The sequence below is a fragment of the Stegostoma tigrinum genome, chromosome 18 (genome assembly GCF_030684315.1).
Source record: "Stegostoma tigrinum isolate sSteTig4 chromosome 18, sSteTig4.hap1, whole genome shotgun sequence".
Classification (NCBI taxonomy): Eukaryota; Metazoa; Chordata; class Chondrichthyes; order Orectolobiformes; family Stegostomatidae; genus Stegostoma; species Stegostoma tigrinum.
This window is the reverse complement of record NC_081371.1, coordinates 45,902,240-45,923,961: the sequence shown is the minus strand read 5'-3', so window position 1 is coordinate 45,923,961 and position 21,722 is coordinate 45,902,240. Positions and strand designations below refer to the sequence as shown.

The 21,722-nt window shown below is 43.8% G+C and overlaps 1 protein-coding gene across 3 annotated transcripts in view; it reads left to right on the top strand.

The window, feature by feature from the left end:
• Nucleotides 1-21,722, top strand: part of LOC125460992 (uncharacterized) — a 96,631-nt gene that overhangs the window by 51,017 nt on the left and 23,892 nt on the right. For all 3 annotated transcript variants that reach the window (XM_048549246.2, XM_048549247.2, XM_048549248.2), the window contains 4 exons: nt 114-232; nt 8,890-8,996; nt 15,234-15,299; nt 16,781-16,863. In XM_048549246.2, coding sequence (XP_048405203.2) covers nt 114-232; nt 8,890-8,996; nt 15,234-15,299; nt 16,781-16,863 — 375 coding nt within the window. The remainder of the gene's footprint in view (nt 1-113; nt 233-8,889; nt 8,997-15,233; nt 15,300-16,780; nt 16,864-21,722) is intronic.

The window sequence follows — 21,722 nt, the reverse complement described above, 5'->3', positions numbered from 1 at the left end:
ATCAGACAAAACAGACTTTTTTAAAAAAAGCATCAAACATTCCAATACTTTGTATTGTGAAAACATTAGTTATTCCACTTTTTAACAATGCTGCTTTTCTTTTCACTATGCAGGGTTAGTAAGGAGAGAAAATTGGAAATCCCAACTGAACAGCTTTTACATGACATTGGAGTAAATTCCCAACAAACAATTCATCATGAAACGACGAATCACAGCACAATCTGTAGAACAGGTAATTTAAAATCTTAAAAAGTTACTGCACAAAAGGAGATCATTCAAGCCATCATGTTTGTGCTGGGAAAGAACTGTCCAGTTTAACCACTCCTTCCACTCGTCATTCATCTCCATCAGGGCTAATGCACTGCAAGTACATAGCAAATGATTCCTAAGTATGCTGAGGGTTTCTGCCCCTACCTTGCTTTCATACAATGAGTTCATAACGCTGACCCAAAACGTCAACTTTCCTGCCCCTCTGATGCTGCCTGGCCTGCTGTATTCCTCCAGCTCCACACTGTGCTATCTCTGCCTCCAGCATCTGCATTTCTTGCTATCCCTGAAACAGCCTGGCTGTTTTATTCTTTCGTGGGAATGTGGGTTTCACTGGCACGGCCAGCATAGGTACTCCCAGACTAGGTAGGACTGGCAGATTTCCTTCCTTAAGGAACATTAGTGAATGAGATGGGTTTTTACAAAAATTGTACTTTTATGGTTAAAATGACAATGATTAACGTTCAATCTGCGATTTTGTTAACGTAATTCATGGTGAGATGTAACCCATCCCCCAAGAATACCAGCTTAGTGCCTCTGTATTACTAACCCAGTTCTATCATCACTCTGCCGCCATATCTTGGGGTGTAGCAAACTCTGCTGATATAGTTGTTCAACAGCTCAAACCATATTTGGCGACAATATGGACAGCGATGCCAAAACATCTGAACAAATTCATAGTTCAGGGTACATCACTAAAAGAAGTAATGTTAGGAGGGGCAAAAGCACAGAATTGTGATTCGAGAGGCAGCTTTTTGAGGGGGTTTTTGGAAGGACAGAAGTGTAATTAGGTTGGGAGTAATGGTGGTGGGCCGGTAGTCAGCGTTGCCACTGATCCTTTTTCTTCAGGCAGACCTCCGTGGTCCGTGCGTGGGAGCAACTTCTGGCACTGGAAGTCAATGCCAGGAATGGTGTTGGCAACACCCGTTGCCAGGCAAAGACCCTCAGAATACCTGTGCACATGTGCAGCCCTGTGGCTTAGAGGGAACATTAGTGGTAATGTTACTGGGATTAGTAATTGAGAGGCCCAATCTAATGCTCTGGGGACATGAGCTCAAACCCCAAAATGGCAGCTGAAGGAATTTAAACACAATTAACAATTGAAAATTTGTGTCTGTAGTAGCATGATGAAGCTATCATCAATTGCCATTTACTAATGCCCTTTAGGGAAATCTGCTGTCCTTACCTGGTTTGCCCTACATGTGACTCCGGATCCACAGCAACGTGGTTGACTCGTTACTGCCCTCTGATGTAATTTAGCAAGTCGCTCAGCTCAAGGACAGTTACAGAAGAACAACAAATGCCAGCCTTCCCAGTGATGCCCACATCCTATGAATGGAACAGAGTGGCTATGCAAGAAGAGAATTCCAGTTAGCAAACTTCAGGTGGCTACAAGCACAGTAATGATGGAGAGCAGGGATTTGGGATCAAGGCCAAGTATTAATGATTCTGAAACTTGGGCAAATAAATGGAGTTAAGATAGAGATCATTCATAATCTAATTGAATGGCAGGACATGTTTGAGAGGCTGAATAGTCTTATCCTATTCATATATGAATACCACATAAGAGACAAACAATATCTTCATATCCGTTGAGACTGGGATAGGACAGTTGTGTGGATATTTTTGTGATATTGAAACTAAGTGAGATGCATGGTAGTGGACAAAGTCTTCGACATAATGAGTAGACAATCTCAGCATTGAACTGGAAGGAAGGAGATAAAAATAATTTGATGCAAACTGTGATATGTGTGACACTAACAGGACGAGGCCATTCAGCACCTTGAACCTGTTCTGTTCTGCAATGAGATTATGGTTCTCAATGTATCCCAATTTCTTTCGCAAACTTCCCGCTTTGACCCATGCTCCTTGTTATCGATCCCCATCAATCACAATCTTGAAAGTTTCATCCGGCCCCCATCTACATGCTTTTGGTGAGGAGCAACATTCATTTGGATGATGTTACAAGTCATCCTTTGTAGTTGCTGGCTTTGCACTTCAGAAATGGTTACCAAGCATTGGCCCAGTCACTGGGTCAGAATCTCAGAATTCCCTTCCTGACAGCACAGTGGGTGCCCCAAAAGGACCGCAGCAGTTTATAAGGGGTCAGGGTCAATGAAGGAAGGGAAAAGACAGCTGCAGACACTCACATCTCATAAACAAATTTTTAAAAAGGCGATAAAATGGAATGTGCAAACTCACTACCTGTAATTGTCAAGGACAAAATTTCATGGAAGGAAAAATTAACAGTTGAGGTCAGAATGGTATTAGGGTTACAATGTGCTGAAGTGACAATTTTAGATCAGGATTAGGATTGGCAGCAATGTGTAGTGGGGAGGAGATAACTGCATAATACAAACTTTTTTATTCACTTGAGACGTGGCGTCGCTGGCTGGCCAGAATTTGTTGCCCATCCCTAGTTGCCCTTGAGAAGGTGATGGTGAGCTGCCTTCCTAAACAGTTGCAATCCATGTGCTGTAGGTTGATCCACAATGCCATTAGGGAGAGAATTCCAGGAAATTGACCCAGTGATAGCGACGGAACAGTGACATATTTCCAAGTCAGGATGGTGAATGGCATGGAGGGGAACTTGCAGGTGATGGTGCTTCCATGTATCTATTCCCATTGTCCTTGTATATGGAAGTGGTTGTGGGTTTTGATTTGATTTGATTTGGTTTATTATTGTCTAATGGTCTTAGATACAGTGAAAAGTAGTGCTCCGTGTGCTAACCAGACAAAGCATACTTTTCATAAGTATAGCAGGGTAATAGAACAGAATGCAGAATATAATGTTAGAGCAACAGAGAAGGTGCGGAGAAATATCAACTCTAATATATGAAAGGTCTTTTCATAAGTCTGATAACAGCAAGGAAGAAACTGTTCTCGAGCCAGTTGGTACGTGTTTGCAAACTTTTTATCTTCTGCCTGATGGAAGACAGTGGAAAAGTGAAAAACCAGGGTTGCAGGAGGGTGTGTCTTTGATTATGTTGGCTGCTTTCCCGAGACAGACTGGTTTATGTGATGGACTGGGCTGTATTCACAACTCACTGTAATTTCTTGCTATTTGGGCAGAACAGTTGCTATAGCAAGCTGTAATGCATCCAGATAGTATGCTTTATATGGTGCTTCGATAAAAATTGTTAAGAGTCATTGCGGACATGCTGAATTTCCTGAGCCTTCTGATGAAGGAGAGGCTTTTTTGACTGCAGCATAGATGTGGATGAACCAGGATAGATTATTGGTTATAGAACATAGAACATAGAACATAGAACATAGAACAGTACAGCACAGAACAGGCCCTTCAGCCCACAATGTTGTGCCGACCATTGATCCTCATGTAAGCACCCTCAAATTTCTGTGACCATATACATGTCCAGCAGTCTCTTAAATGACCCCAATGACCTTGCTTCCACAACTGCTGCTGGCAACGCATTCCATGCTCTCACAACTCTCTGCGTGAAGAACCTGCCTCTGACATCCCCTCTATACTTTCCACCAACCAGCTTAAAACTATGACCCCTCGTGCTAGTCATTTCTGCCCTGGGAAATAGTCTCTGGCTATCAACTCTATCTATGCCTCTCATTATCTTGTATACCTCAATTAGGTCCCCTCTCCTCCTCCTTTTCTCCAATGAAAAGAGACCGAGCTCAGTCAACCTCTCTTCATAAGATAAGCCCTCCAGTCCAGGCAGCATCCTGGTAAACCTCCTCTGAACCCTCTCCAAAGCATCCACATCTTTCCTATAATAGGGCGCCCAGAACTGGACGCAGTATTCCAAGTAAAGGTTATGTTTACCCCTTAACCACCTCCATCTCAGAACCATTGGTACTGACAGGGGAATGTCCTCAACTCCACTTTCTGAAGCCAATGAACAACTTCTTTGTTTTACTGACATAAAGAGAGAGATAGTTGTCTTTACACCATGCCATTAAGCTCTCTATCTCCTCCCTGTACTCTTTCTTATCTCAGAAGCTGCTGTCTAAGTATGTTTGGTGAATTCCTCCAGCGCATCTTTGTAGATAGTACACACTGCTGCTGCTGCTGAGTATTGGTGGTGGAGGATTGGATGTTTGTGAATGTGGTGCCTATTGAATGGGCAATTCAGCTGAGCTTCTGGTCAAAAGTAACTCCAAGAATGTTGATAGTGGGGGATTCAGTGATGGTAACACCATTGAATGTCATGGGGTGGAGGTTTGATTGTCTCTTGTCAGAGATGATCATTGCCCGGCATATGTGTGATGTGAATGTTACTTGCCACTTGTCAGTCCAAACCTGGATATTGCCCAGATGTTAATGGGAACTGCAGATGCTGGAGAATTCCAAGATAATAAAATGTGAGGCTGGATGAACACAGCAGGCCAAGCAGCATCTCAGGAGCACAAGGGTCTAGGCCCGAAACGTCAGCTTTTGTGCTCCTGAGATGCTGCTTGGCCTGCTGTGTTCATCCAGCCTCACATTTTATTATCTTGGAATCTCCAGCATCTGCAGTTCCCATTATCTCTGATACTATTTTAACCTCACTGCGAAGCCTCTTCCAGGGATGCCTAACCTGAAGAAGTTACCCTCCTCCCTCCGGACCAACCTCAGGGAATCTCTCTCCCATTGCACCGCCTCCCCCTCTCTCCCTATTTATTCCAGTTCCCTCCCCCCATCCCCCTCTCTGATGAAGGGTCTAGGCCCGAAACGTCAGCTTTTGTGCTCCTGAGATGCTGCTTGGCCTGCTGTGTTCATCCAGCCTCACATTTTATTATATTGCCCAGATGTTGTTGCAATTGAACAAGGACTGCTTCAATATAGAGGGAGTTCTGAGTAGTGTTGAATGTTGAGCAATCATCACTGAATATCCCCACATCTAACCTTATGATGGAAGGAAAGTCATTGATGAAGCAGCTGAAGATGGTTGGGCCTGGGGCACTACCCTGAGGACCTCCTGCAGAGATGTCCTGGAGCTGAGATGATTGGCCTCCAATAACCACGACCATCTTCCTCTCTGCCAGGTTTGACACCAAGCACTGGGTAGTTTGCCCCCGATACCCATCGATTCCAGTTTTGCTAGGGCTTCTTGATGCCACACATGTACAAATATGGCCCTGATGCCAAGATCTATCACTCTCACCTCATTTCTGGAATTCAGCTCTCTTGTCCATGTTTGAACCAAGGCTGTAATGAAGTCAGGAGCTGAGTGGCCCTGGTGGAACCCAAACTGGGCATCACTGAGCAGGTGCTGCTTGATAGCACTGTTGATTATATCTTCCATTACTTTACTGATGATTGAGAGTAGATTGATGGGGCGGTATTTGGCCAGGTTGGATTTGTCCTGCTTTTTCTGTACAGGTCATATCTGGGGCAATTTTCCACATTGTCATGTAGATGACAGTGTTGTTACTGTACTGGCAGAACTTGGCTAGGGGAGCAACAAATTCTGAAGCACAGGTCTTCGGTACTATTGCTGGAATGTTGTCAGGGTCCATAGCCTTTACAGTATCCAGTTCCTCCAACTGTTTCTTGATGGCTCATGGAGTGAATCCAACGGGCTGAAGACTGATATCTGTGATGCTGCGGATGACTGAGGAGGCCTAATTGGATCATCTACTCAGCATTTCTGGCTGAAGATAGTGGCAAATGCTTCAGCCTTATCTTTGGCACTGATACGCTGGGCTCCTCCATCATTGAGGATGGGGATATTTGTGGAGACACCTCCTCCAGTGAGTTGTTTAATTGTCCACCACCATTAGCAACCGGATGTGGCAGGACTGCAGAGCTTGGATCTGATTTTTGGGAGTGGGATTGCATAGCTGTGCCTGTCACTTGCTTTTTATCCTGTTTGGCGTGCAAGTGGTCCTATTTGGTAGCTTCACCAGGTTGACACTTCATTTTTAGGAATGCCTGGTGCCCTCCTGCACTCTCCATTGCGTGCCCTCCTGCACTCTCCATTGAGCTAGTGTTGATCCCCTGTTGATAATGATTGAATGGAAGATATACCAGGCCATGAGGTTACAGATTGTGCAGGCATACAGTTCTGCTGCTGTTGATTGCTCACAGTGCTTCAATCAATGCTCAATCTTGAGTTGCTGTTTGAAATCTATCCCATTTACCACATTGACAGTGCCACACAATTAGTGGAGGTTAAATTGAATGTGACATCTCAACAAGGACTATGTGGTGGTCATTGTTACAAATACTGTCGTGGAGATTGATTGATCTGGAGATTGATCAGGATGAGGTCAAGTATGTTTTTCCCAATACATCCTCGCACCCTGCTTCCTGTAAAGACTCCGTTCCATTCTCCCAGTTCCTCTGTCTCCATCGTGTATGTTCCAATGAGGCCAACTTTGGCAACAGAACTTACTTCTTCAACCAAGGAGTTGCCAGCACCATTGTCAACAAGGGCCTCAACTGGGTCCAAACTGTGTCCCACACTTCCGCCCACATCCAGATCATCAGCTGCCATTTCTGCCACCACTTGGCACATATTCTCCTCCCCTCTCTTGTCTGCCTTCCGCAAGGTCTGCCTTCGGGCCACCCTGGTCCATTCTTCCTTCACCCCTAACAACCCCCCACAGCCCTACGGCACCTTCCCCTGTAACCGGCGAAGGTGCAACACCTGCCCATTTACCTCCTCCTTTCCCAGAATCCAAGGACCCAAACATACCTTCCAGGCAAAGCAACAATTCACCTGTACTTCCCACAATCTAACCTCCTGCATTTGCTGCTCACAATGTGGCCTCCTCTGATCGCAAAAAATGACCCTGAACTTCTAGTTTCCGGCCACTTTAACACACCACCCTGTTCCCTGGCCAACTTCTCTGTCTCTGGCTTGCTGCAGTGTTCCAGCAAAGTTCAGCGCAAGCTGGAAGAACAACACCTCATTTTCCACTTGGAGTCCCTGTAGACCTCCGCACAATAATTTTAGGGCCTTGTCCTAGCCCCCAACCCCCACACACCAGGCTTTGCTATCACATTGTCTTCTCTAACACACTATCTATTGTTAGCCATTAACAGTCTCCATTAACAGCTATTCACTCTCCTAGCTGGATTGTTATCCAATTCTTTATCTGTCCGACTGTTCTTCTCTCTCTTCGGGTTCCATCCCTACTTATCGTTTACTCCTGACCCCTTCCCCCCACCTATCTTCTGCATATAAATCGACATTTTCCTAGGTACCCTCAGTTCTGAGGAAGGGGCACCAGACCCAAAACATTAACTCTGATTTTTATTCACAGATACTGCCAGACCTGTTGAGCTTTTCCAGCAACTATTTGTTTATGTTTTTCCCTCTTGTGGGCTCCCTCACCACCTCCCACAGACTCAGTCTGGCAGCTATGTGCTTTAGGACCTGGCCAGCTCAATCAGTAGCGCCGCCGCTGAGCTTCTCTTGGTGGTGGGTATTGAAATCCCCCAGCCAGAGTACCCTTGCCATCTTTAGTGCTTCCTAAAAGAATGAGCAATGGATTGGGATAAGAAACAAGCAGGAGGAGCCGGCCATTCAGCCCTACGAGCCCACTTCAACATTCAATGAAATTTTTTTCATTCATCCATGGATGTGGGCAGTGTTGGCTAGGACAGCATTTATTGCCCGTCCCTAACGCCCAGAAGACAGTCAAGAATCAAACACGAAGATAGCAAGAATTGCAGATGCCAGAGTCAGAGACAACACAGTGTCAAGGTGGAGGAACACAGCAGGCCAAACAGCACCAGCGGAGGAGGTAAGTTGATGTTTCAGGTCAGGACCCTTCTTCATCCAAAACATCAACTTTCAAGCTCCTCTGATGCTGCCTGGCCTGCTGTATTCTTCCAGCTCCACACTGTGTTATCTCTGAATGCACCAGGCATTCCTAAAAATGAAGTGTCAACCTGGTGAAGCTACCAAGCAGGAAGAGTCGAACGCATTGCTGTGGGCCTGGAGTCACATGTAGGCAGGCCAGGTACGGATATAAGATTGCCTTCCCTAAAGGACATTGGTGAACCAGACATTGATAGGGTTGCATAATGGCCATGAGGCTCCTATTCCAGGTTTTTTCATTGAATTCAAATTTCACTATCTGCTATAGTGGCATGCCCTAGAATTTTAAGCTGGCCCTCTAGATTTCAATCCCAGTGACATTACCACTCTTCCACTGCCTCCCCATCATCACTAATCTTTTACTGTAACACCAGGAGTTTGGCCATGAGGGTTCAGGGAGACTTGGACTGCAACATGAATGGAAGAAATTTGTATTGGGAAAAGGATGCACACAATGCACAGACTATAAGGAATATACTTAAAGTATCTCTGGAAATTTGCTAACAGAGGACTGTGATGTAGCAGGGATTTAACAATCCACAAATGGGGTTGGCAGGATTCCCAGGAGACAGGGATGGGCCAGATCCCTGGGAGGTTAGGAACAAAAGAGCGGCCCTGTGGAATATTACAGTGGCACAGGAAAAAGCTTGAGCATTGGCACGGGATTTGGTGCTCAGTTTAAAGTGGGAGACGGGGGGGGGGGGAGTGATGGGTGGGTAAAACCTGTCCAGAGTAGAATGAGAACTTGCAATTCATCTGCAGCAAAGTGTTTGAATTGTAAAGCTGCTTGCGATTTCAAAGCACAGGCTCCAACAGAATGATCATAAATCTCTTTCAGATCCAAATGAAGATTCAGCAAGGTCACCAACGGCTAAAAATAAACACAACGCATCAACTGGTGTAGCTGATCCCAGTGAAGACATTATTAAGATATTTAAAGATAAGGTAGGTGAAAAAGAATGCGAGAAACTAATGCACAGCTAGCACCAACCTGTGGCTCTCACACAATCTGTCAACTGTTGTAAATTGGAAATGAGTTTCTTTGGAATCTGCAGCCTGGTTTGCAACAACGTGGCTGATATCAGGAGATCTTCCATGGGGTTCCACCTGGATCAGCTGTAATAAACATTTCTGGCAGTTATCGGCACCAATGCAGACTAGACTTGGTGGGATTTATCGCATGGAAGGAGGCTATTTTGGGCTGATACAGTGTTATTTGGTCTAAACCATCATCCAGCTCCTGGTACGTATTCCTGTAGATTACAGCTTGGGTTAGTATCCTGGAACACCATCCCTAACAGCACTGGGGGAGGCACCTTTACAACATGGACTGCAGTGACTCAAGAAGGATGCACACCCCAAGGGACAACTAATGAGGTACAATAAATATCAGACTTGCCAGTGATGCCCAGTAATGAATATTGAAGTGTGGATTTTCAGAGAACAAACGGAACTCTCACTTCCTTCCTAACTGATCAGCTTGTCAGAATCCAGAAACTTATTCAGGTGAGGTGAATTGCTGACAATGTCTCATACAGACCTGAGATAACGAGGTCTAAAGCTGGATGAACACAGCAGGCCAAACAGCATCAGAGGAGCAGGAAGGCTGACGTTTCAGGCCTTCTGAAGAAGGGTCTCGGCCCAAAACGTCAGCCTGCCTGCTCCCCGATACTGCTTGGCCTGCTGTTTTCATCCAGCTCTACGCCTTGTTATCTCAGATTTTCCAGCATCTGCAGTTCCTGCTATCTCTCATACAGACCTGTCTTCCTTTATGTATTCTATGAGGGCAGAACTTTTTTAAATGTAATTTTTCGGTCTCTCGGTTATACCCAGACAGTATCTGTGAAGATTATACTAGGACAAGGTGAGTTATGCGTGAGCTGTTTGCACATCTCAGTGTTTTCATCTGATGTATAATCACTTACAGCTGCGAAACTGCTATATCCTCTGCTGTGACGCAAGACATTATTTAAAGCTGCTTTATATTTGTTGTTTTGTTCAGCATCAGTGAATTCCACCCAGATTTGCCCTGAGGAACAGATGCTGTTGTAGGGCAATGCAAGGCTGTGGGTCTGAAATTTGAGTTGGGTGCATCGGTATTCCATTCTCTCCACCACTTTGTCAGCGATCTTGTTCCCCTTTATTTATTGTACCAACCAATTTGTTCACAGCAAGCTCCCACAAGCAGCAATGTCTAAAGCATTAAGAAAGTGAATAATGTCTTTAGTGTTGTTGGTTGACGATAAATATTGGGCCAGTTCACGAGGGCGAATTCCCCTGTCCTTCGAGAAAATACTGCCATGCATTCTTTAACATCCACCTCAAAAGATGGCAGGACCTTGATTTAGCATCCTCTTTGAAAGGCAACATTTTCGACAATGCCATACTCCATCAGTCTCGATATAGCTCAAAGCTGTGGGAGCGGTCTTGGACCCACAACACACAGCTTCTTCCCCATTGTTAGCAGACTTCTGATTGGACCTCAAAAATTACAAATCTAATGTTGATTTTGCTTTTTGTGCACCTTCTCTGGCAGCCATAACATTGTATTCCTGGCCCTGTTCTAGGCAGCTGTTACAAATGCATACTCAATGCAGGAATTCATTGGCAGAGGGTAAAATCATAAATTATTTAATAAAATCTGGAAAACATTAACCGAGACACAAAATGTTCTACTGCAAGAGATGTGGAACAGTAAAGTCTAATGAACTTTGTATTCCTGGCCCTGTTCTAATACAATGTTATGGCTGCAGAGAAGGTACACAAAAAGCAAAATCAACATTAGATTTGTAATTTTAGAGGTCTAATCAGAAGTCTAATAACAGCGGGGAAGAAGCTGTGTGTTGTGGGTCCAAGACCGATCCCACAGCTTTGAGCTATATCAAGACTGATGGAGTATGGCATTGTCGAAAATGTTGCCTTTCAGATTCTCCAGCATCTGTGGTTCCCATTATCTCTGATCACAACTAGAACTTTCTGATATGGCATGGTGTGGAGCTGGGGGAGCACAGCAGGCCAGGCAGGGCCAGAGGAGCGGGAATGTTGATGTTTCAGTTTGGGACCCTTCTTCAGAAAATCAGAAATTCAAAATTTTCTGAGGAGGGGTCCCAACCCGGGGTGGCGGCTTTCCTGTTCCTCTGGTGCTGCCTGGCCTGCTGGGTTCCGTCGTCTCCACACTATGTTATATCAGAAATTTATAGGTTTGCTTTGAAAAGTATCAACCAGAGCATTAGCTAGTTGTGATAGGAGATGGTGGGAGCTGCAGATGCTGGAGAATCCGAGATGGCGAGGTGTGGAGCTGGATTGACAGGAAAGCTCATTATGATCAAGTTGGTTTCATGACCTCAGGATGAGTGGGTGCACTGTTCCTGATCTGTGGTTCTTTCTGGAAAATATTCACTGTCTGAATTGCCTGGTATCAACATGCTGCACGTTAGCATTGATCAGAAATTGAACTGAGCCGGCTATGTTTAAGCTTTTCTTAGGCAGCCCCTTCAAGACCAAGGGTCAATTTCTTCCACTTTGGAGTCATGTATCTGAAGTGACTAAACAGTCCAATGCTTGATCACCACACCCTGCTGCAGATAAGACAGGTGTTGACTGAAGAGCTGGGACACTTGGATTTTTAAGTGTTCCCCTGCTCACTGTTTGCCCTTCATCTCCACCTGGGCCCATTGGAAATTTTTTTTAAAAGTTTATTAACTTATTGGATGAGGACATAGCTGGATGGGCCAATGTTTATTGTTCATCCCAGTATGCCCTTGAGAAAGTTAGCAATGAGCTGCATTCTTGAACGGCTGCAGCCCATGTCCTGTAGTAGACTCATTATTCTGGGAGGGAGAGAATTCCAGGATTTTGATTCAGCAACACTGAAGGAACGCCAGTATATTTCCAAGTCAGAATGGTATGTGGCTCGGCAGGGAACTTGCAGGTGGTGGTGTTCCTATGTGTCTGCTACCCTTGCCCTTCAGTATGGAAGTTGTTGTGGGTTTGGAAGGCATTGTCAAAGGATCTTTGATGAATTTCTGCTGTGTATCTTGTAGATGGTACACATTGCTGTTACTGAGCGTCAATGATAGAGGGATTGGATGTTCAAAAAGGTTAGCACTGTCATAGATGCTTATTCTTTATTGAGTCATACAGTCATACAGCACAGAAACAGACCCTGCAGTCCAACTTATCCATACTGACCAAGTTTCCCAAAATATGGTAGTCCCATTTGCTTTTGTTTGGTCTACATCTTTCTAAACTTTCCTATTCGTGTACATGTCCAAATGTCTGTTAAGTGTTGTACCCATAGCTGCATCTACCATTACTTCTGGCAGTTTATTCCACATACGAACCACCCTCACAGGTTCCTTTTCAATCTTTGTCCTCTTACTTCAGAATTACGCCTTCTAGTTTTGAACTCCCCTACCCAAAGGAAAAGACCTTTACTATTCACCCTATCAATGCCTCCCCATGATGTTATAAACCTCTATAAAGGTCATCCTCAACCTCCTTCACTCCAGTGAAAAAAATCTCAACATATCCAGTAAATCTTTTCTGCGCCCTCTCCAATTTATTAATATCCTTCCTGTAGTGGGGCAGCCAGAAGTGTACCCTGTTCAAAACGCTAGTGCGGCCTCACTTGGAATATTGCGTGCAGTTCTGGTCGTCCCATTACAGGAAGGATGTGGAAACATTGGAAAAGGTGCAGAGGAGATTTACCAGGATGTTGCCTGGTCTGGAGCGCAGGCCCTATGAAGAAAGGCTGAGGGACTTGGGTCTGTTCTCATTGGAGAGAAGGAGACTAAGAGGGGATTTAATAGAGACATACAAGATGATCAGAAGATTAGATAGGGTAGTCTTTTTCCAAGGATAATGACTTCAGCTTGTACAAGGGGGCATGGGGGGCATAGCTACAAAATGAGGGGTGATAGATTTAAGACAGATGTCAGAGGCAGGTTCTTTACTCAGAGAGTGGTAAAGGCGTGGAACGCCCTGCCTGCCAATGTAGTTAACTCAGCCGCATTAGGGGTATTTAAACAGTCCTTGGATAAGCATATGGATGATGATGGGATAGTGTAGGGGGAGGGGCTTAGATTAGTTCTTAGGACAGCGCAACATCGAGGGCCAAAGGGCCTGTTCTATGTTCTATGTATGATCTGCCTGTACAGGCATGCAAAACAAAACTTTTCACTCTACCTAGGTACATGTGACAGTAATAATAAATCAAATCAAACCTTTTGACTCAGAGCCAAGGGCAGTACCCACTGAACAGTAGCTCACCCTTAGAGTCACAGAGATGTACAGCACAGAAACAGCCCTTTGGTCCAACTCATCCATGCCAACCAGATATCCTAAATAAATCTAGTCCCATTTGCCAGCATTTGGCCCATATCCCTCAATACCCTTTCTATTCATACACACATCCAGATACCTTTTAAATGTTGTAATAGTACCAGCTTCCACTGCTTCCTCTGGGCAGCTCATTCCATACATGCACCACCCTCTGCATGAAAAAAATGCCGCTTAGGTCCGTTTTAAATCTTTCCCCTCTCACCTTAAACCTATGCTCTCCAGTTTTGGATCCCCCTATCCTGTGGAAAAGACCCTGTCTATTCAGTTTATCAATGCCCCCCATGATTTTATAAACCTCTGTAAGGTCACTCCTCAGCCTCCAACGCTCCAAGGTAAGTACCTATTCAGTCTCTCCCTATATCTCAAACCTCCCAACACTGGCAACATCCTTGTAAATCTTTCCTGAACCTTTTCAAGTTTCACAACCTCTTTTCTATTAGCAGTAAGAGCAGAATTACATACAGTATTCTGAAAGTAGCCTAACCAATGTCCTGTATAGCCACAACATGACCTCCCAACTCCTATACTCAATGCAGTCCTTCATGGTGACAGTCATCTTAGAATGTTTAGAACACAGAAAGAAGGAGGCCAGTTAGCCCATCAAGTCCTAGCTAGCTTTTGGCAAGATCAACTTGCCTGATCTGATTCTCATGGCCCAGCAATTGTTTTCTCTTTAGAAGCTTATTCAATTCCCTCTTGAGAAATCTGGCTGATCCTGTTTCCACCACACACACACTACCGTACTTCTGTTGTTTGCGGCCACTGCATGGATGTCCAAGGTCTAAGTACGGAAATGACTTCAGGAATCAGAAGTCAATGGGCCTGCGCACTCATCAGCTTGTGTGAACATTTAGAACATTGTCAAACACTCAGGTAGATCCTAACCACACACTATGTGAAGTGGTTTCTCCTCTTGTCTCCATTGCTGCATTTTCCAATTACTTTAAATCTGTGCCCTCTGATTCTAATCCTTTCACATTTGTCCACAGTCTCTTTATCCACTCCATCTAGACTCTTCTTGGTTTTGAACACCTCGAATAAATCTCCTTTTAACCTTATTTTCTGCATTATCTTCAATCTCTCCACAAAACACAACTCCCTTTTTCCCTGGTTCCATTTTTAGAAGTAGTGTTTTGTTGGCACTGCGCTATGTGGTGTTGGAGCTTGACACATGAGGAGGAAGACTTTCTCTGTCAGTCCACTTCACTTCAGAGTCCAGTTCTGCCTTTCACTGTGGATTTGCATTTGTAGGTAGCTTTTACAAATGCACACTCAACTCTGTGAGATTGGATATCAGGAATTCAGTGGCAGAGGGCAATATCATAAATTACTTCATAAAATTTGGGAACCATTAACACGGTCACAAAATTTGGGCAGCACGGTGGCTCAGTGGTTAACACTACAGCCTCACAGTGCCAGGGGGCCCAGGTTCGATTCCAGCCTCAGGCGACTGTCTGTGTGGAGTTTGCACATTCTCCCTGTGTCTGCGTGGGTTTCCTCCGGGTGCTCTGGTTTCCTCCCACAGTCCAAAGATGTGCAGGCTAGGTGGATTGACCATGCTAAATTGCCCGTAGTGTTCAGGGGTGTGGGTTATATGGGGATGGGTCTGGGTGGGATGCTTCAAGGGGCGGTGTGGACTTGTTGGGCTGAAGGGCCTGTTTCAACTCTGTAGATAGTCTAATCTAATCTAGTCTAGTCTAAAATGTTCTGCAGCCAGAGATGCATTGGAACAGTGAACTCTAGAAGTAATGATGATATGGATGAGGGTAACAACCAGCAGACAGACTGAGTTAGGACAGACTACTGTACTGACTCAAGATTATTATCCATTTCTTCTAGCTGGAGGAAGCCTGTGTATCCATCCTCCATGAGTTTGCCAAGTATGACAAAGAAACCAATGGTTTGGTAAGTAGCTAACACATTACAGAGGGTATTATCCACTTTATCTCTCTTTTAATTGTCAAACATGAGCTCCAGATGGCACTGTGCAGGGAACAGAAGAGATTACGATCACCATTCAGATTCCACCTTCATGCAATTTACTGCTGAGGACATTAATAGATTCTATTCTGGAAATTTGACAGGATCTTTGGGAAATTAGGGATTTATATGGAATAGAAAGGGATGAGAAATTTTCACTGGCAGGAGGGTCAGTAAGCAGGGAACACGTATTTAATTAATTGGCAAATGAACCAGATGGGAGATTTATTTTACACAGTCCATTGTGATTTGAATACCTGGCATGAAAGAGTGGTGTAAGCAGATTCAATTATGACTTTCCAAAGGGAATTGGGAATTGGAATGTTTGAGGGGGAGCCTTTCCCAATTCTGTGGGCAAAGAACAGCGGATATGGATGTTATTAGAGTGGAAAGAGTACAGAAGAAATTTACAAGGATGTTACCAGGACTCAAGAGACTGAGTTATAAGGAGGGCTGGACAAGCTAGGACTTCTTTTCTTTAGATCATAGGAGACTGAGGAGGGGGGGAGATCTTAAAAAATAGTGTATAAGATTACGAGAGGCATGGATAGACTGAATGCACTCCGTCTTTTTCCCAGGGTTGGGGAATTAAGGACTAGAGGGCATGACCTTAAACTAAGAGGGGAAAGAACAAATAGGAACTCTTTTTATACACAGAGGCTGGTATGCATATGGAATGAGCTGCCAGCAGAAGTGGTTAAGGTGGGTACATTAACAACATTGAAAAGGCATGAGGACAATACATGGAATAAGAAAGGTTTAGAAGGATATGGGCCAAGTGCAGGGAAGTGGGGTTAGCGTGGATGGACATTTTGGTCGGCATGGACCAGTTTAGGCTGAAGGGCCTGTCTCCAAGATATGGGACTCTGACTTTATTTGGACTAATTAAACAGTTCATTCACAGAGTTAGCATGGGCATGATAGAATAAATAGACTCCTCCTTTGGTGTAAATTTGGCAATTTTTAACTGAAATACGAGAGAAATATTCAAAGAACATTAACTATATAGCCCTCCACTGTCTCCGCATGCTCTATCCATCCTAAACTAATCTCATGGGCCCACTCTCTTTCTAATACCAAACTAAACCCACTGGTGTCCTTGCTCTTGTCCTGTAATAGTTATTAAAATAATGCCACTGTTCTGTTCTCCCTGATGTCCCTGTGTCAATCCCAAACTAGTCCCACTGCCCCACTTTCTCCCCATATGCATATATCAATTCCAAACTAATCCCACAGCACCATTCTCTCTCCAATCAATCAAAAAAAAATCCCGCTGCCCTGCTGATTTCCTATAGCCTCGTTTCAATTGCAAACTAACCAGGCCATAGACTTGTACCGTAATTTCATTGAATATTTCAGAAGGAATTTAACTGACTTGAGTTATGCAGTTTTATTTCACATTTCAGATCAGCAAGACTGCATTTCGACATGCGCTGGTAGACCTGAAAATTTCAATGTTTGTCATGGATTTGGAGCATCTGTTAGCAAGGTACTGATGGAATTTAAAAACTGAAAGAACTGCAGATGCTGTAAATCAGGAACAAAAACAAAGTCACTGGAAAAGCTCAGCAGATCTAGCAGCGTCCGTGAAGGAAAAAAACAGAGTTAATGTTTCGGGTTTGGTGACCCTGGTTCTGAGGAAGCGTCACTGGACCCGAAACGTTAACTCTTTTTTCCTTCACAGATGCTGCCAGACCGGCTGAGCTTTTCCAGCAACAGATGGAATTTAACTGTTGGTACTTTATATCTTGGATGGAAGGGATTGCATGTGATATTACTGCACTGGCTCAGTGGGTAGCTCTCTCACTTGAGTTTGAAGGTTGTACGTTCAAGTCCCAGCTCAGAGATCTTCTCTAAGCTAATATTCCTGTGCAGTTCTAAAGGTAGTTTAACACTGTCCAGCAGATGAGGTATTCAACTTAGGATCTTGTGTCCTCTTAGTTAGATTAAAAAGATCTCACTGTGCTATTACTTTGAAGAACAGATGATTCTCCATAATGCTGTCACCAATATTTATCCCTCAGTCATCACTTTCAGAGACTGCCGAGTCACACTCAGCACTTCCATCAATTTCTATGCTCTTTGCGTCTCTAGTTTTTGCCACTTTTCATTTTGCAGACTGGATTTTCAGAGATTGGTTAAAAAGGTTCCAAGGACAGGAAGAATCTGCTGCAGCCTTTGCCAAACTTCAAAGGCCCCATTCATACAAAAAGAAATTTTCATGAGTAAGAAGTTTCTACAAGTTGTGTCGGCCAAGGTTTTTTGATAAAAGCTCAGAAAATGTCTCCCTGCCTCTGTGTTGTGTAACTGCTGCTCGGCGTTTTAGTGGGTGCGGAGGGGCATTGGCTGCAGTGATAGCAGGGTGGGGACTTGGGATTGGGGTAGGCCCAGATTGTGGACTGTTTTGCCATCTCCAGCAGTCCCAGTGTCTGGAGCAGGGGCTCGTGGCATGGTAGGCCCAGGGCAGGGACCTTGCAGAAGTCCTGGAACTGTGTTTGGGACTCCAGCTGATAAAGATGAACTCTATTTAAGTAATTTCTTTTTATTCATTTTTTACCTCAAAATGGCACCGGATTGTGGCATCACAGCAGTTTTCACTGTATCTCCCGAGATGCATGTGACAATAAATAAATCATTCAGAAGAAGATGAATTCAATTTTATCTGGAACATAGAACATATAGAACATTACAGCACAGTACAGGCCCTTCGGCCCTCGATGTTGTGCCGACCTGTCATACCGATCTGAAGCCCATCTAACCTACACTATTCCATGTACGTCCACTTGTGAATTTCTTGTCACACATCCTACACAACACTAAACTTCATCAATGCTTGATTTGTATAAAGACGTTATGAAAGAAAGATGTTTCAAAGTGCAACTATTTTGGCAGGGAGAATAAAAGAGTTGAATATTATTTCAATGGAGAAAGACTGCAGAAAGCTACAGCATAGAGGGTCTTAGAGATCCTAGTGCATGAAACATAAAAAACTATCAGCCAAATTCAGCGCGTAAGAGGGAAAGCAGATATAATGCTGGACTTTTTTCAAAGAGAATGGATTATAAATAGCTGGATGTCTTGTTAAAACTATATAAGGTACTAGGCAGACAATCGGTGGAATACTACGTCTAGCTCAGGTCCCCTGAAAGATATGCAGAACATTGGATGCTGTCCAGAGATGATTCACTAGATTTATTCAGGGTATGAAGGGATTTCCCTATGAGGAGAGGCTGAGTTGATTGGACTTACACTTACTTGAGTATGGGAAAATTGACAACTAATTGAAACATTCAAAATTCTTAGGAGGCTTGATAAGGTCAGTGTGGAAAGGTTGTTTCCCCTTGTGGGAGAGTCTGGGACCAAGGAGAAAGAATTTGTCCATTTAAGAAAGAGATGAGGAAGATTTTTTTTCTCTCAGAAGCTGATGGACCTGTGGTACTCTTGACTATGGGAGATCTGTTGAGCCTGGGTTGCTAACTATATTCAAGGCAAAGACAGACAGATTTCTAATTGTTAAGGGAATCAAGCGTTACAGAGATAAGGCAAGAAAGTGGAGTTGTGCTTTATTAGATGAGTCATGATTTCATTAAGTAGAGGAGCAGTCTCAGTAAACTGAATGGCCTTATTCTGTTACTATGTCTTATGATCTTAAATGAAACCCATTTCCACTGGCTATAATGCTTGTGGCAACCTGAAGTCAGTTTTGGGTCAGATGAGATATTTCCCGATCATTTACATCGATAGGAACAGTAAGTGCTGTTCAGCTCCTTGAGCTTGTTCTTTATATTGTAACTGATCTGTGTTTTAAATCCATTCCTCAGACCCTCACCCTTTGGTTTCCTCACAGTTTAACAACCTTGTTCACCAAAATAACACAACAACCTCAGTTTGGATATTTTCAATTGACCCACAACCTCAAGGGAGTGAATAGAAATTGATGGTACAGTGTTGCTGTCACAAGACCAGTAGCCCAGAGGCCCAGACTAATGCTTTGGGGGCATGAGTTCAAATCCCACCATGTCCACTGATGCAATTTAAATTCAATTATTTAATAAATTTGATAATGCTGAACAGGAAACCATTTTTGTAAGAGACCATATGGTCCATGTCAGGAAGGAAAATCTGGCATGCTTACCCGGTCTAGCCTCCATGTGACTTCAGACTCATAGCATTGTGATTGACTCTTCAATCACCTCTGAAATGGCTTTATACATCACTCAGTTCAAGGATAATTAGGGACGGCTAACAAATGCTGGTCTTAGCTGTGACATCTACATGTGTTGCAAGAACAAAATAAAATGCGTGCTGCTCTTCCTCCAAAGCTATACTGCTTGGTATTTGAGGATAAAAATGTTGACAGGGCTACAACCTTAATGATCCAGGATGATGCAGCAAATTTTTTTCTTTGCAACTGGGTTTAATGGACAACAATAATTTAAAATCTCTATTAAATCCCAAAACTGAGTGATCCTGCCTCTTTGTCTCTGTCTTGTGTGACAACAATGTCAAACGGCTCATGTTGCTGTGAGTATATTATCCATGCACCTTATGATAAATGCCTCTGTTCTGCGGACAATGTATGCACCTGGAATTTTTACAGCAGCTGATGCGAGCTCCAAAAAGAATCAATTTTATGCAGACACAACTATTCAGAATTGTTAACAGCATCAGCTGTTAAGATATACGTGACCTGTTTACTGTTTGGTCTCATTGCTGTTTAGCGTCCCCCTCAGTGAGAATATCTAAGTTGAGATCGAAAACCCATTTCCCATCATTCACCTTATCCAAGCGTTGTCACTGCACTGCCTGTATTGTATGGATATTTTCTAAGTGACCTTGTCAGAGATGTCACTTCATACCTCTGGAGCAGGTGGGACTTCAGCCCATGTCTCCTGGCTCAAAGGTAGAGATATTACCACTGCTCCAGAACACCCTGCCAATTTGCAATTGTGAGACACCCTTAACGTAATAAAATTCACTTGAGTTTCATTAAGCAAAATCTGACACTGAGCCACATAAGAAAAGTTTATGGCGGACAATCAAGAAGTTTGATCAAAGAGTAAAGACCACCTTAAAAGAGAATCACAGAGTGTTATGGTGCATAAGACCATGTGGCCTATCATATCTACACCACCTCTTCAAATGAGCACCGGTACCTACTGTCAGTCTCCTGTTTCATTCCCCTATCCTTGCAGATCATTTCTATCCATATAATCATCCAATGCCTTCTTCAGTGTCTCGATTGACCCAGCCTCCACCATATTTCCAGGCAGTGCATTCCATTCCTAACTACTCACCGAGTGAAAAATATTTCCTGGTCTGGCTTTAGCTTCTTTTACAAATCCTTTTTTTTTCACTCTGTACCCTTTGGTTATTGAACCTTTCTAAGGGCAGAAACATTTCTACCTAGTTATTGTACAAAGCCCAAACATAATTTTGAAAGCTTCACCTCTTAGCCACTTCCTCTCTAAGGAGAACAATCCCAACTTTTTCAATCTTTCCTCAAACAGAAGAAAGATGCAATGAGATAGCGGGGATCAGGGAGTGAATTCCAAGGTCAAGGGGCAGGCAGCTGAAGGCAAGATCCAGAAGAAAGCTGGGCCTAGAAAGCCATCAGGATTAGTTGAGCATGAATATTTCAGAGAGTTGTGGGACTGGAGGAGATTGCAGAGATAGGGGGAGGTAAAAGCAAGCGAGGATTTAAAAACAAGAAAGAGAATTTTAAAACTGAAATTTTACTCAAACAGGAGCCTGTATGAGTCCACAAGCAGAGGGTTTGTTGGGCGAACGGGACTTTCTATGAGTTTAGGCACAACAGCAGACTTCTGGAAGACCTCAAGGTTATGGAGCTTAGAATGAAGGTCTTTTTCTTTCCTCTTTATTTGATATGGGATGAGGGTGTCACTGGCCTGGCAGCATTTATTGCCCATCCCTAATTGCCCAGAGGGCAGTTAAGAGTCAACCACATTGCTTTGGGTCTAGAGTCACATGTAGGCCAGAAGAGATAAGGTTTCCTTCCCGAAAGGACATTAGTGAACCAGATGGGTTTTTTTCCCAACAATTGGCAATGGATTCATGGTCATCATTAGAGTCTTAATTCCAGATTTTTTTTATTGAATTCAAATTTTGCCACCTGCCATGGCAGGATTTAAACCTCAGTCCTCAGAACATTACCTGGTTCTCTAGATTAACAGTCCAGTGATAATACCACTAGGCCATTGCCTCCCCTGTCCTCAGTTGGCAGTACATTGGAACAGTCAAGTCTAGCCATAACAAAGGCATCGCTGAGAATCACAGTGGTGGTTGAGCTGCGATGGGGCTAAGTTGGATGATATTATGGAGGTGGAA